The sequence below is a fragment of the Haliotis rufescens genome, unplaced genomic scaffold, assembly GCF_023055435.1.
Source record: "Haliotis rufescens isolate VD_foot unplaced genomic scaffold, xgHalRufe1.0.p SCAF_2, whole genome shotgun sequence".
Classification (NCBI taxonomy): Eukaryota; Metazoa; Mollusca; class Gastropoda; order Lepetellida; family Haliotidae; genus Haliotis; species Haliotis rufescens.
The window spans coordinates 5956390-5972050 of NW_025963890.1; the positions used below are offsets into that span (position 1 = coordinate 5956390).

The window sequence follows — 15661 nt, forward strand, 5'->3', positions numbered from 1 at the left end:
TTTATCACTGTGGATGTCTGACTTGCCGTTGCAATCGTTTTATACCCTTACCCGTACGTGCATTTGCAGTTGTCCGTGGTGCACGTGTTTTTCACTTTTTAGCGTTTTATCTCGCAAACATGTAACAGACGATTAACATTTTCTGCATACACTATTGTTGTTAGGTTATGTGTTTTAGATAGGCCTCATCGAAAAACAATTTATACTTTGTCTGAAATTTATATTTTCAGTTGGTAAAGTTTCTTTTGGACGTCAGTTTATATTTCTAACTGTTAGCGACGCAGACAAAATAGTTGAATTTCACATTTTAGTTCAATGTTTACTACGTAAACATTTCTGAATAGTTCTTTAAGTCCTTTTATATAAAATCAAAATATCTAAATATCTGCACGTAGCCTCACAATGACTGAGAAAACACGAATGAAGGAGCGTCTTGTCACCTTTTTGTGATAAAATGTTTAGATTGTGAATTATAGCACCTGCTTTTGTGTGAAATCATGTGTAAGACAAAACAGTTGAATTTAGGAAAGATGTATAAGGTTCTTGAGTCAACAAGACGAGACAATTGTTTGTCTGTTTTATATAACAAAAGAACCTTTGAGTAAAACTAGAGACACTTGTTTAAATGGGTCATTGTTGGAGTTTATTTTTTGGGCAAACGGGGAGTTGATCATGACCTCGGGACTGCTGTCTGCAAGCCAATATCAAAAGTAGTGAGAACACGCAACTTCTACTTTTCAATTGTGCACCATCTTTTTACGGCGCCGAAAACAAACCTCTTACGTAATTTTATCTGCTAGCCCGGTATTGTCCAAACAGTTTCCAGGGAGTCTACAAACGAACCACGGATTCAATATTGACACAGATTTGGTCAACTCAGATTCGGGTTCTACAAAAAGACGACGGTTAAAGAGCTGATACGAAATCGGAATGCTTTAAGAACGTGAGCTGGAATCGGGTTTGAAGCTCTGTTCGTGGCTTACAATTTCTTACGAACAACCGGACAGGTAGCTTTCGGACGTCCGAGGAATTTCCCCGTCTTCTGATTACAACAGGAAGGACAGTTTCCGCGGCTGACCGGTGTATTACAAGTATGCTTTTCCCACTGTTTTTGGAATCTTGTACTTAAGTGTCTCTTACAGTGACCTTCGTTATTCAGTTTACATACATCAAAGTATAATTGTTCTTAACTAATATGTAACTTCATCAGGGAACATGACCTCTTCACAATGTAAGTCTTAAAAAGGTTTTAAAACATATTCATCATATAATTCCTGTCTTACTTTTGCATTCTTAAAAATATTGAAAATAGTAGTTTGAGTCATATTTGTTCGGATCGCTCTGAAGTTTCAATCTGATGAAAGTTATCTTTGTAACATTATGCAAGACCCTACCAGAGTCACGTACATTTATACCCATGCATATTTCTGCATGTTGGTTATCATGCTATATCTGTAAAAATCACATCAGCATTACTCGTCATCTTGATCTAGATGCATTTTTATATTCATAAGTGCTGTTCTCTTTATGCATGTAAAGAAGCCTTACAATGCCATCACTCTTTCGTAAGAAGGTCATTATTGGAAATTTAAACGGACGGAACAAAACTGTAGATTCTAACACGGCGGTATATAAGATTATAACATGTAACTGATTTTCCATGATCCATTCGTATAATGTTCACTGCTATTTTGCGTTTTCCTCACAATGGAATTTATTTCGCCAGATAATCGAGACTGGTTATTATCTAGCGTTGACTTTTTATATTTACAAGTTAATGACCAACAGAACATATATGCAGCTATGTATTCAAAATTACTTCAATGAGTTGTTCCTGATCGAGTATGAAACACTGTCGCTTATCATAAGCAAAATACGTTCCAAAATGGAGAATAAGAAAATAATCCTCATATTCGTAAATAATGGAGGTTATTTATATCCTTGAAATATTTGCGAGGTTTGCTTAGTTCCACTGGGTTTTTTTCCAATTGTCAAAGATATGCATGTACTTGTGTGAAATAACATGCATAATATAACATTTATATGTCATGACAAAATGAATTATTTTCCGTTTGTTTTCGGTAATCTCTGTATTCTAACTTTTAATGTTATAAAGAGTGAGAGTGATTATGAGGTTACGACCTAGGTTAACCATATATTAGCAATATCGGAGCACCAAAATTGGGTCACATTGATTTACACGCACTGTACCAATGGGGGCAGTTGATATGTCGACGCCATCATACGTAGCGTTTAAACATCTAGATCGTGATAGTGTGACAATTACCACTTAGTGATAATAACTATTCAGTCTGACCTTTGGTTGAACTCCTGGTCTAACAGTGTACAGGTAATTAAACACAGCGTTGTAATGAAGAAAACAAAAGGACGCATTCTTGTCAACAGAGAGCGGGGACAAGCCTTTCAAAAGATGTGATTACCCACTCAACAAAGAAGGGACTAACACGCATTGGCTGAAGGGATACCCACCATTCAGTAAACAATGAAAGGTGAGGTGAGGTGACATTGGGTTTAATGTCGCGTTCAAGATTAGTGCACCTATATAGCCACGTGTGCGTGCGTGCATGCGTACGTGCGTGCGTGCGTGCGTGCGTGCGTGCGTGCGTGCGTGTGTGTGTGTGTGTGCGTGTGTGTGTGTGTGTGTGTGTGTGTGCCTCTGTTTCTGTGTCTATATGTGTGTTTTTACGTGCGTACCTGTGTGAGGCTCATTGTTCTAGTCCGGACTAATGCCAGTGTTACGGTGCTAGCCCACTGAGATACCATGCCGCAGTTGAACATGGATATCCCACTCAGACACAGTATACTGACTCCGATCAGTCGTTATTCTTTCCCATTTATGCCGAATGCCATGCAGGGTAACCACGAGTACTATTTTTAAAGTCTTTTGGTATGACGCGGCCGGGGATCGAACCACCGACTTTCCATGTGTGCGTGCGTGCGTGCGTGCGTGCGTGTGTGTCAGTGTAGTGTCACGATGATAATATGTTTTGATCAATCTCATAGAAAGTACTCTGTTATTGTAGAACACACCCTCGAATGTGTGGTGCTACTAACCTTGCCATGTCGTCTCATGCGTAAGATACTACTGATTCAGTATTTTAGTTGGAGTGGAATAACGATTGAAACTGAGATTTTACAGTCTTCTACTTCTAACAGAGATATCGCAGAATGAGAAACAGAGATATCACAGAATGAGAAACAGAGATATCACAGAATGAGAAACAGAGACATCACAGAATCAGAAACAGATATCACAGAATCAGAAACAGAGATATCAAAGAATGAGAAACAGAGATATCACAGAATGAGAAACAGAGATATCGCAGAATGAGAAAATGGGATATCACAAAATGAGAAAGAGAGATATCACAAAATGAGAAACAGATATCACAGAATGAGAAATAAATCACGGAATAAGAAACAGAGATATCACGGAATGAGAAATATATCACAGAATGAGAAAAAGATATCACTGAATGAGAAACATATCACAGAATGAGAAACATCACAGAATGAGAAAAAGATATCACAGAATGAGAAAAAGATATCACAGAATGAGAAACAGATATCACAGAATGAGAAACAGAGATATAACAGAATGAGAAACAGATATATCACAGAATGAGAAACAGATGTATCACAGAATGAGAAACAGAGATATCACAGAAAGAGGAACAAAGATGTCACAGAATGAGACACAGAGATATCACAGATGAGAAACAGAAATATCCCAGAATGAGAAACAAAGATATCACAGAATGAGAAACAGATATATCACAGATGAGAAACAGACATCATAGAATGAGAAACAGATATCACTATTTTCAATGGTTTACTTGCTTTTACCCGAAGGTTTATATACCTAAATATCGCTATGATTTTTATGAGTGAATGAGTGTGTGAGTGAATATGGCTTTAGACACATCAGGAATTTTGCAGCTACCCGCGGCGAGATATTGCAGAAACATCTAACTTAAGGCTTCTCTTCAGATGATACCTTTAACTTTAATGAAGCTCAGGCTACTTATACATTTAGATTCAAACAAATCTGATTGTATTCCTGACAATGTTGAGTTTACGTTAGATTACAATTTTCGTGTCACTCAATTTGAGCACCAGCAGTGTAAGAAGGTGAAAAGGGCAAGGTAAATATACCACAATATGCATAAACATTATTTACTCTCCCGGGATCACGTGTCGATTGTGTACACAGTTGGAACGTTGACCATGCCATATAGATGACGTCATCCGAATTTACCGTTAAGTTATAATCACTGATAAATTTTTACGAGCACATATCTTTTATTTACGCTCGGGCACACTGCAGCCATCGTAGCAATGCGTTTCAAGGCACTTAGATTCAACGCCAAACACTGTTGTGTTACCTACCACATCGCCTGTGTTAGAGCCATGCATTTCACGACTAACATCAAATAACAGAGGCTGTATCTGAAGTTGCAGCAAAATGTCACGCGAAAGCCTGCACGTCATGACAACCTCCCTTGAAAAACGTAGCCATGTTAGTCGGGGCAGATTTATACAATTCGCCATGTTGGCTGACCTGGACACATGCTATATACTACGGTTTTGAAAAGGAATTGAAATATACAGCCGAATAACATAAGTGAACACGTGTATGCTTACTTCCGTCTATCAATGAAGGCCCTGAAACAAAATATAACAAAATTCCCATGCAAATGTATTACAGTTTGAGGGTTACATAAGCGATCACTATGTTATTACTTTATAAATACTTATATATGGCTGAGACACTCCCGATGTGGTTTTAAAGTTAATTCAGAGACATATAAGAGTTCGGGTGTCAGAACAATGGCCCGGGGTCGATTTCAACCGTAGGTACATTGTGCGAAGCCCTTTTCTTGTGTCCCCTGTTTCCGTAAAGCAATCAGGCTCTGGTATAGAAAAACGAAAAACGTGCTGAAGAAAATAATTGTCTTTCATGCATTTGAAAATGAAAACCCTTACACTGTTCTGTAAAATAATATTAAAAATCCCCCCGCTCAGTTTATCTTGACTTTTTTTGACAAATGGCGTGTGTACACAGTTCGAAAGTTTACCCTGTTAAATGTTTCATAACATCTCATTAATGTTTATGTTCATTTAGTGATACATCAAGATTAGAACATTTATTAATCACTGCTAAAGAAAATATTTTGACAGTAACAAACATCTTACTCCATTGCTTTTTAAGTAAACAAAATACCTCCTGATTGTTTACAGAAAACATTGCTCTGAAACAATAAATATACATGTATTCTTACTTGAGACTATTTTCCGAGTGTTAACATTAACTAAGGTAATCTCACCCCCGAGGCTCTGGTGGTGTCATTGACTTGGCACAAATGTAAGAGGTCACGATGTCCTATCTATTTTAAGACACCTATTTTTTATGTTTCGGAACATTGTCTGTAACTGCCATGCTGAATATGAACGTCCGGACATTGCTCCTTGTGTGTGTCATTCAGACATTCAGAATGCTGAGGGGTGTGTGTTGGGGGGGGGGGGGGGGGGGGATAGGAAATATATTTCCAACGTATGCTGATCTGCATAACATTCTCTTTTTGTGAAAATGAACTGTGTTTGTAAAACATTATAATTGAAAATAATATTTCTGAATTGATACAAATGCTAATATTCGTTGATGGAATACTCAGTACATATGTCATGAAAACTGTTCAAAGGGAAAATGAATATGCTATCTATTTTGAAACATAAATCCATTTAGTTCTAAAGAACGTATCATGATATTGATAATGATATGAAGAGAACTTTCGTAATTAATACAATATCCATTCACATCAGTGAGTGAGTATGGTTTTACGCCGCTTTTAGCAATATTCCAGTAATATCACGGATATCATTCATGATGAATGTGAATGTCCATTGACATATTTGTTAAGTAGACCCCTATGTGATTGACGCAGCGCTGGCAAAGGCCAGTGCAGTCAGTCAACAGTGGTTCTGATAAAGTGATGATGAAGGATGCATGACAACATGCTGATGAAATGTACCGCAGGTGGTATACCACATGTACCGTACGACGAAAATAACTTGTTTGCTAGAGTATCTTAACTACATATTTCTACACACGCCTATACATAGTCCTACATTAATGTGCACATGTCATTTGTCACGTTTGTTGCGATTTGTTACCAAAACAAATGAGCAGTATGTGTTTGGGTATTTTATGTAAAATAATATCCAACACTATAGGGGAAAGCTTAGGGGTAGTTTACCAATTGTTTTTCAGTTGTCATATACATGTAGTTTACATCACGTAGTCAATGGTGTCATTTACAAGCCCAGTGTCATATGTTAGATTTCAGTATAGTGTTGAAATCATATGTCTCCAGAACACTCTCTGATACATATTGGCAATCTTGGAAAACGGATATTTCAAATTCTAGTAAATGCTCCTCATATCTTTTTTTTTTAAATCGCCAATAAACTTGAAACATATTTAATAAACATTCCTCCCCACGTATCCTTTAAATTGCTATTCTTTAGTACATCTTGTCCCCGCCTGCCAAAAGAAACCGGAATATGGAATAAAACTCCGTTGAATGAACGTTTGTGCAAGTTGTGTGATAGCTTTGACATTGAAGATGAATTCCACTATATCTTCAAATGTAAATATTACAATGAACATGGAGACATTTACATCCCAAAACACTATTCAAAAAGACCAAACATGTTACAACTCCAGCGGTTATTTCACTGTCATGAGATCTCTGTCCAAAAGAAACTATGTAAATATGTTAACATTATAATGAAAATTGTAAAAACTCGCGGTTAACCTCTGTCCGCCGCAATGTAAAATATTGTTTGTACCTCATATGCTGATGCACTCGGCCTGAGAGAAATTTAGTGCTGCTCTGTTCTGGTCGTGTTTGGTGTGGATTCTTTCCAAACTGAGAGTGAGGGTTACGACAAAATCTGTAATTTTTATGTGAAGATGACAAAAGTATAATGACAAAAATGAAAATCTGTGATTACCAAAAACAAATTTATGAATAGAACTACTTAAAAACAAAATGTTAGTCTAGTGGAAAATGAATATCATTTTTCACTTGTCCGCCTGCTTTTAATGATTTAAGATAACGACACATTGATCCTTAATCCTTTGTAAATCCGTCACTGGAATCCTTTGTTCGTCTGATGTCATCTAATCATAAACCTACTATTGTACAGCTATCGAAATTCATATTGAATGCAATGAAATTGTATAAGTCACTTTATCAGTAATTGTATTTCTGCAATGTTACGCGAAAGCCTGCACGTCATGACAACCTCCCTTGAAAAACGTAGCCATGTTAGTCGGGGCAGATTTATACAATTCGCCATGTTGGCTGACCTGGACACATGTCCGCCTGCTTTTAATGATTTAAGATAACGACACATTGATCCTTAATACTTTGTAAATCCGTCACTGGAATCCTTTGTTCGTCTGATGTCATCTAATCATAAACCTTCTACTGTACAGCTATCGAAATTCATATTGAATGCAATGAAATTGTATAAGTCACTTTATCAGTAATTGTATTTCTGCAATGTTATGTTCAATGGGCCTGTGGCCTCCAGCTTGAAATAAAGGTGTTACACACACTTAAAAACAATGTAATGCACAGGTGATAGATAGCAGGATACAGAATCATGAAATCTGCCCCACAGTTATATTTTCATGTGGATTAAACTTTTAGTCTTAATGCAGTATAGGAAGGATGACATTTGTGACGTCTTTCTGGACAGCAAATAACCGCAAAACACAATCCAAACACTCAAACTTCACACACAACAAACACATGTCGGATATGTAAATATAACGTCAACGCCAGAGAATAACCAGTTTCGATTATCTGCCAAACAGATTCCACCAGGTGTAAAATGCAAAGTAGTGATGAAAATTAAATGAATGGATCACTGAATCAGTGATGACACAAGGTGTTCACGGAAAGGGTAAGCATGTCCTGCTCCCCAGATGATACCCGTCACTGACACATTTCGCATATAGTTTGGTTTGGTTTGTTGTTTAACGCCGCACTCAGCAATATTCCAGCTATATGTCGGCGGTCTGTAAAAATAATCGAGTCTGCATCTGACAATCCAGTGATTGATATCATGAGCATCGATCCACGCAATTGGGATCGATGACATGCATCAACCAAGTCAGCGAGCCTGACCACCCGATCCCGTTAGTCGCCTCTTACGACAAGCATAGTCGCCTTTTAGGGCAAGCATGGGTTGCTGAAGACCTATTGTACCCCGAATCTTCACGGGTCTATTTCGCATATAAAGAAAGTGCGTGTTGCCAAATGCTGCACCCAGAAATCCCCCTGCCATACAACGTTCCTTGTAAACAGTCGAGTCTGGACTATACAGTTCAGTGATGGCTATTCTGGTCCTGACAATTCAGTGACACGATAGGGCGTTTACTGATTTGGTGAAGCTAAAACCGACATTTTAAAATTTTGATTACGTCTGCTGTGTACAAGCGCAGAAATTCTGCTCCTTATAAGTAAAGAGAAACACTTGCAATTGAGGAACATGTTACGGGAAAGGAGTCTGTTCTTGGCTCAAACATTCATATATAAAAAGACGTAACCAAACTGATTTAGGAAATTCAATGTATTTTGTACCATGCCACATACATGACAGTTGATTTATTTCTAGTGCAAAAAGAATTAAAACCTTCAAATATTGGTTTATTAGGACAAATAAGTTCTCGTTACAAGGTCAGACAAGGTGACCCTGCCAATATTTACATACAGCCGGGGCAGATTCTTTCGCGTTGCGTAATTTGCATGAAAGGTTGAACGAGGTTCAAAGCCTGTCCCGTGCATCTCGCTTCTTCTTGCAGTCTAGGCGATTGGCAGACCGCCAGGTCAACGTTTCCTCAAGGTAGCACAGTGACATTTTGTTCGTAGCGCTCACGGTTTGACATTTCGAATTTTGCATGCTTCATTTTCTGATGATTGAGGCATTATGAGATTGGACTTTCTCTAAGGTATTTAAGAAATCACTGTTGAAAACGCAGCATGCGAGGAATTTAGTTGAAAAAAAATAGTTATTGGATGGTAATTAAATGCGAACGTATGTGTGTTGGCTGTTTGCATGCATGTGACTGGCGGGCATTTGCGAAGCTTTCCGTCAACCAGTCTGACATGTATTTATCTAAACATATAGAAGTATGGGAACATAAACTACAGTGATAACGTGTTGATTGTAATTGACGAACTTTGCGGTCATCTGAGTGTGTTTCGACTGATGATTCATGTATAAATCAAAGATCTTTCAGAAATATGCGTTTTCGGATATGTTTTATTTTGTACGTTACTGTTATATAATATGTTTCTGCTTGAATGTTATTTTGGAATTTTAATGTTTTATAACTTGAGTATAAATGGGATGTGATTGTAAGTGATTTCAGTACCAATTTTAGTTTTTGCATCACACTGTGTTCTTCTGAATAGTATTGATTTGAAACAGTTAAACCAAACTAAAAGGGTTATTCTTAAAGCAGCATCCAAACTGTTTTCCGACATTTATTTAGGTATGGATACTCGAAAACAACTAATTTGCACGCTATTTTTCTGTGTGTTATACAGGATATAGTACACAACAAAAAGAGTCGGATAAGAATATTACTGACAGCGGGCCCCGAGAAGTTACGTCAAAGGGGTTCCAGACGACGCTTGGATCCACGAAACCTTCCGAGACAGCTTCTAAGGCTGAAGATGGCAAAGCTGGCAGCCTCACTTCAATGAGAGCACTGAGTGACCTTGCACGCGATGTTAACAAACCAGCAGCGACCATTGTCCAAAATGATGGCGACCAAAATGACCAGGATGGTACGGACGTTGAGTTATCTCCCTTTAATGTACGTGATATCACGTCCGACATGCAAAGTGCGAACCTCGAACGCACAGTGGCTCCGGAAGGTACCAGTTCAACGCCACTGGCTAATAGCGCTACAACTAGCTCTCAGCCTACATGTACTCAAAGGACCCACAAAGGATGCGACGTCATTAATTATGAACGATGTACTCAAATGGGGACATGTGAATGCCTCCGAGGATACCTTAAAGACGTCATAACAGAAAAATGCATAGGTGAGTTTCTTGTACTTATCTTTAGGAAGTCATGTGTATATGTATATTGTGTATTCATGTGTAAATGTATATGAGTGAATGAGTGTGGTTTTGCGTTCCTTTTATAGCAATGTTCTAACAATGTCCCGACGGTGGCCACGAGAAATGGATTTCATACCTTCATCCTTTGTGAGGAATCGAACCCTTGTTTGAGGAGTAATGAGCGAACGCTTTAACCACTAGGCTATCGTATGCTTATACCTAGGGTCTTCATTGATTTTCAGGGGCGATCGGGTAGCCTAGTGGTAAAAGCGTTCGCTCGTCACGCCGAAGACCCGGGTTCGATTCCCGATATGGGTACAATGTGTGAAGCCCATTTCTGGTGTCCCCCGCCGTGATATTGCTGGAATACTGCTAAAAGCGGCGTAAAACCATGCTCACTCACTCCTTGATTTTCAAGGCGATAAACGGGATCGGGTGATCAGGCCCACTGACGCCTCTTAGTCGCCTCTTACGACAAGCATAGTCGCCTTTTACGCCTAGCATGGGTTGCTGAAGACCCATTCTAACTCGGATCTTCACACTATACGGGAAGATTTTTGCCGAGGAATATTCCTCCAGTTCCATTTCCACTTTTGAGGTATAATCGAGTATGGTTTTACTACAAAGATTTCGAATAGCGTCATACGTCTCTTGTTAAAAATAAAGCTGTGGTCTTCTCAATAAAAACGACAAAAAAAAACATTGATTCATATGATTCACGCTCACACAGTGATGATACCAAGTGTCGTGAAAAGGTGAGCGTATCCTGCCCAACCTAGCACCCGTCACAAACACATGCAAAAGCAAGTCAATTGTTCACCTGAATTAAACACGGGAACATATGCCACAAGTCAAAATAGGGAAGAGCATCGGACATCATTTTATCACTGATGCGTCAAATTTGGAAATGCCATCCACATGGCTACCGTAAAATGTAAGCTTTACTGAGGCAATACTTGAATGTTGTAACCTTGATCAGTCAACTCCTTTGAGCATGAGTCGTATGACGCTACGAAAGAACAAGCTCGATTGTACCTCAGACGTTGTCAAAGGTCAAAATAGGTGATTGCATCTGACATCATTTTTGTCACTGACTTGGAAATGGCCTCCATATGTTTACCATATTAAATTTAGACCCGTGAAGATCCGGGGTAGAATAGGTCTTCAGCAACCAATGCTTGCCGTAAAAGGCGACTATGCTTGTCGTAAAAGGCGACTAACGGGATCGGGTGGTCAGGCTCGCTGACTTGGTTGATGCATGTCATCGATCCCAATTGCGTGGATCGATGTTCATGATGTAAATCACTGGATTGTCTGGTCCAGACTCGATTATTTACAGACCGCCGACATATAGCTGGAATATTGCTGAGTGCGGCGTTAAACAACAAACCAAATCAAACCAAACCATATAAAATTTGAAAGCTCAAGGTCTTGAATGTTGAAGCCTTGATCGTCGTGTGACACTATTTGAAATGTTCGTAAAAAGAAAATGCTCGATTTTACCTCAAAAGTTGTGAATGTAAAATGACAAACTATTGAAAGACTATTGCTCTAATTCTGTAAGGGGGTGCGTGTGACAGAGTCGCCCAAGGCACCGCAATTAGCTTATCAGAGTTGCGGCTCTTACGCTTGCCGGAAACCTGTGCTCGCGGGTTCGAATCCAAGATTGGCTCTTGTCTTAGGTTTTCAGCAGCGTACCTGTGGTCTTGGCTTTCACTAAAATGGTAAACATCTCAGATCAACGTCACTTCGGGCTTTTCGCCAACATAACGTTGACACGTCGTGATATAACACACTCGTTCACTCAAACAGTACAATCCTTCATGTGTTTTATAACAATTCAAGGAAAATAATTGAAATATATTTGACAGCCAAGGTTATGTCTTTATACGTGGTCCTTTTTAATGTTTCAGCTGCACAGTTCTTCACTGGTGAAATTGAGTTAGCCAACGATTACACAGAAGATTTTGCAGATAAATCTAGCGATGCATATATAAAACTGACATCACAACTGCAGCAAGTTGTAAGGAAATTATCTTTATGTCGAGTCATACTCTATAATAATGATCATTTATAATTATCTTTCGCCCATAATGTGTTAAGCCTCAAATATATATTAATGCACTATATGGTCATTTTTTCACTTTATCAAATCTTCTTGTGATAAATATACAAACTTCACATAGGAGGATTTTATTCAAAAAGGATAGGTCAGTATTGCTTTTTATGCTTAATCAAATTCGCCTTTAGTGTTTCCTTCAAATCTTTCCATGCAAGACGAGTATCTTAACCCTGAGACTTTGTTCCAACCGTGATCACAACCTGCACTGTAAACGTCATCTTTTTCTACCAATTCCGCGAAGTAAATAAGGGGATGATTTTATCTAATTTCTTGCCTTTTATTTTCACAAAACTATGCTTAATTATAAATCACGTATTTACTTCGTCTTTCAGTTGCTACGAGCTTTCAAAAGCCAAGATGTAGCCGGTATTTTGCGTATCAAAGTTACCAACATAGCTACAGAGAAGGTGTTGGTTACCTTTGAGATTGCAGTGGACAAAGTGAACTCCGGCGGCCGTGACTACCTGCAGCGTCAGTACTATCAAGGCCTGACCAGCACAGCCCACAGGGATGAGAATGAGGGACTGGTCAAGCTTAAGGGCACAGACTTGATCCTTGGAACCAATGGCAGTATTGCTTGGTATTTAAAACCATTCACCGGTGAGTATTCCTATTCGGATATAAGATGATCAGTTGTCTTTATTTACCGTGTGAAAAAGAGTCGGATTTACAAATACAAGACAAATAGAAATTTGCCAAAATATTATTTGTAAAATATGTACTTCACTGACGTATGTTCCCGACCCGTGAAGGTGCGGGTAAGAAAAGGTCTTCAGCAACCCATGCTTGTCGTAAGAGGCGACTACCGGGATCGGTTGTCAGGCTCGCTGACTTGGTTGATGCGTGTCATCGTATCCCAATTTTGTAGATCGATGCTCATGATGTAAATCATTTGATTGTCAGATCCATTGTCAGATCGATTATGTTCAGACCGCAGTCATATACAGTAGACTACGGTTATAACGAACACGCTTATAACGAACTGACGGATACAACGAACTTAATTTTTTGTTTAATTTTGATTAAGTGCGGCGTCGGGCACCAATCAAACATTTACCTTTTTATGTAAATAGTGTCAGTGGCAGGGACTACTGGTAGGGAAGGACATGCCAACACTTTTCGCGAACACCTGGTGTTATCACTCATCTTCTGTGTTCCATTCACATAATTTTCACCGCTATTTTCCTTTTTACGTCCATAATCGAGACAGGTTACTTTCTGGCGTTAAAGTGTTATATGCACGTTCAAGATTATTGAACTGTATATAGCAACGTGTATGCCGAGCCGACCAATCCTTGTTTCACATATGTCTCTTTAATGCCGAGTGCCAGGCAGGGTAACAGCAAGTAACATCTTTTAACGCCTTTGGACCCGTGAAGATTCCGGGTTAGAATAGGTACTTAGCAACCAATACTTGCCGTAAAAGGCGACTATGCTTGTCGTAAAAGGCGACTAACGGGATCGGGAGGTCAGGCTCGCTGACTTGGTTGATACATGTCATCGATCCCAAATGCGTGCATCGATGCTGGATTGTCTGGTCCAGACTCGATCATTTACAGACCGCCGTCATATAACTGGTAATTGCTGAAACCAAACCAAATTTAACGCCTTTGGTATGACGCGGTCGGGGATCGAACCACGACTTTCCGTAACAATAAAAACGAAATTCTAAAAGGAAGGATAATTTAGGACTTTTTTTAATTTACTTATTACATCGTCTCAATCTTGGAAAGGGTTTCATATCTTTCGCGGCGGGGATCGAACCACCGACGGAGGATAAGGTTTCCGTATATTTCCGGTGGTTTCCGTTCAAAGACGCCAAACGTAATAGAAGTATAAGTGTCCAGTGCTGTTTCCAGAAACCAACCACTGTGTGGAGCGGGCACACAACTACTGCGACGTGAACGCCAGATGTACCCACAAGATGCGATCCTTCACTTGTAGTTGCAACGACGGGTTTGTCGACGTCTCTCCTGACAAGCTTCGTACTCCCGGCGAACAATGTGCTGGTATGTTAGTTTTCTGTACGATCTTGTTTTGTTTAAAACCCAGGGCAAGATTGCAAACAGCTGAGTTAAAAATCAAACAAAAACCGGGCCGTAAATGTGAAGACATCAACGCAGGCCTCAGCAAATCGATTACTCTTTCATCAAATGTCCTGCCCAAAACTGACGTAACTTGATTTTTTTTTTAAATGTTATATGTAGGCAGGGAAGTAAATTACGTAGCTTAAAATAATGTCATTTGATTTTATTTAGAAACAAATTGTGTTAGTGGTGGGTGCTACCGATAGAACAGGACATGGTTACTCTTTTCGCGAACACCTGGTGTCATCACTGATTTTTAGTGATGTATTCATATAATTTTCATGACTATTTTGACTTTACGCCCAAAGGAATCTGTTTCAGCAGATAATCGACAATGATTATTCTCTTGGGTTAACGTTTTATATTTACACAGAAGAAATGTCGTGAAATTGGAAATAAAATACTTGTGTATAACATCCACATACACAATTCAGTGGCACGTCGACATACATGTATATGTTCTCAATTGTGTTTCAGTCAAATGTCCTTGTCGCAATAACGGAACCTGTGACTCTGTTAACGGAAAGACTGAGTGCCGGTAAGGAGACACATCTGTACGCACTATAACGACACAAACGACATTCTGTTGCCCTTGCATTCATACGACGAATACCATAGACGTCATGTGTTAGGGCGGCACAGTGGTTAAATAGAATAGATATCCTTCTGTTGTCATTACTTAAACTACTCATGTTAATCTCTCTTTGGGGCGGTCGGGTAGCCTGGTGGTTAAAGCGTTCAATCGTCATGCCGAAGACCCGGGTTCGATGCCCGACATGGGTACAATGTGTGAAGTCCATTTCTGGTGTCCATGGTGTCCTTCACCTACTATATATATATATTATGTACCATGTTCATTATTCAGTCTAGCTTGACAGGGTAGCCTAGTGGTTAAAGCGTTCGCTCAGCCTACTTGTTAAAGCATTCGCTCGTCACGTAGGAAACCCCGGTTAGCTGGGGAAAGGTAGGGGAGCTATTTTACCCCCGACACCACGAGGGATGTGTGTAGTCAATAAATACAAGTGCAGTGAAAAATGTGTCATTCTATTTATATCTAAGTTGCCTCTGATAAAGCATTGTACCGTGAGATTCCTAGTATAACTAAATCATCCCATTCATACCAGGTGCCCGAAATGGTTCATCGGAAGCAACTGTGAAATCAATGGAAAAGGTAAGAAATCCTCCGTATACCCTTGGTCACAATCTTGTAGTGTATAGGTGAGCATCTTCTGGGCGTTGCGTATTCTGTAGTGTATGAATAGTTTATAATAGATGGTCAT

The 15661-nt window shown here is 39.2% G+C and overlaps 1 protein-coding gene across 3 annotated transcripts in view; it reads left to right on the top strand.

The window, feature by feature from the left end:
- LOC124147935 overlaps positions 1–15661 on the top strand; it is a 44995-nt gene that overhangs the window by 18845 nt on the left and 10489 nt on the right. Inside the window, exons 1-7 of one of the 3 annotated variants that reach the window (XM_048399538.1) lie at positions 760–1091; positions 9648–10151; positions 12086–12195; positions 12627–12894; positions 14154–14303; positions 14859–14919; positions 15506–15552. In XM_048399538.1, coding sequence (XP_048255495.1) covers positions 9803–10151; positions 12086–12195; positions 12627–12894; positions 14154–14303; positions 14859–14919; positions 15506–15552 — 985 coding nt within the window. In that variant the 5' untranslated portion in view covers positions 760–1091; positions 9648–9802. Of the gene's footprint in view, positions 1–759; positions 1092–8914; positions 9047–9647; positions 10152–12085; positions 12196–12626; positions 12895–14153; positions 14304–14858; positions 14920–15505; positions 15553–15661 lie in introns of those variants that run through there. The other 2 variants (XM_046518788.2, XM_046518787.2) reach the window with 2 other exon arrangements.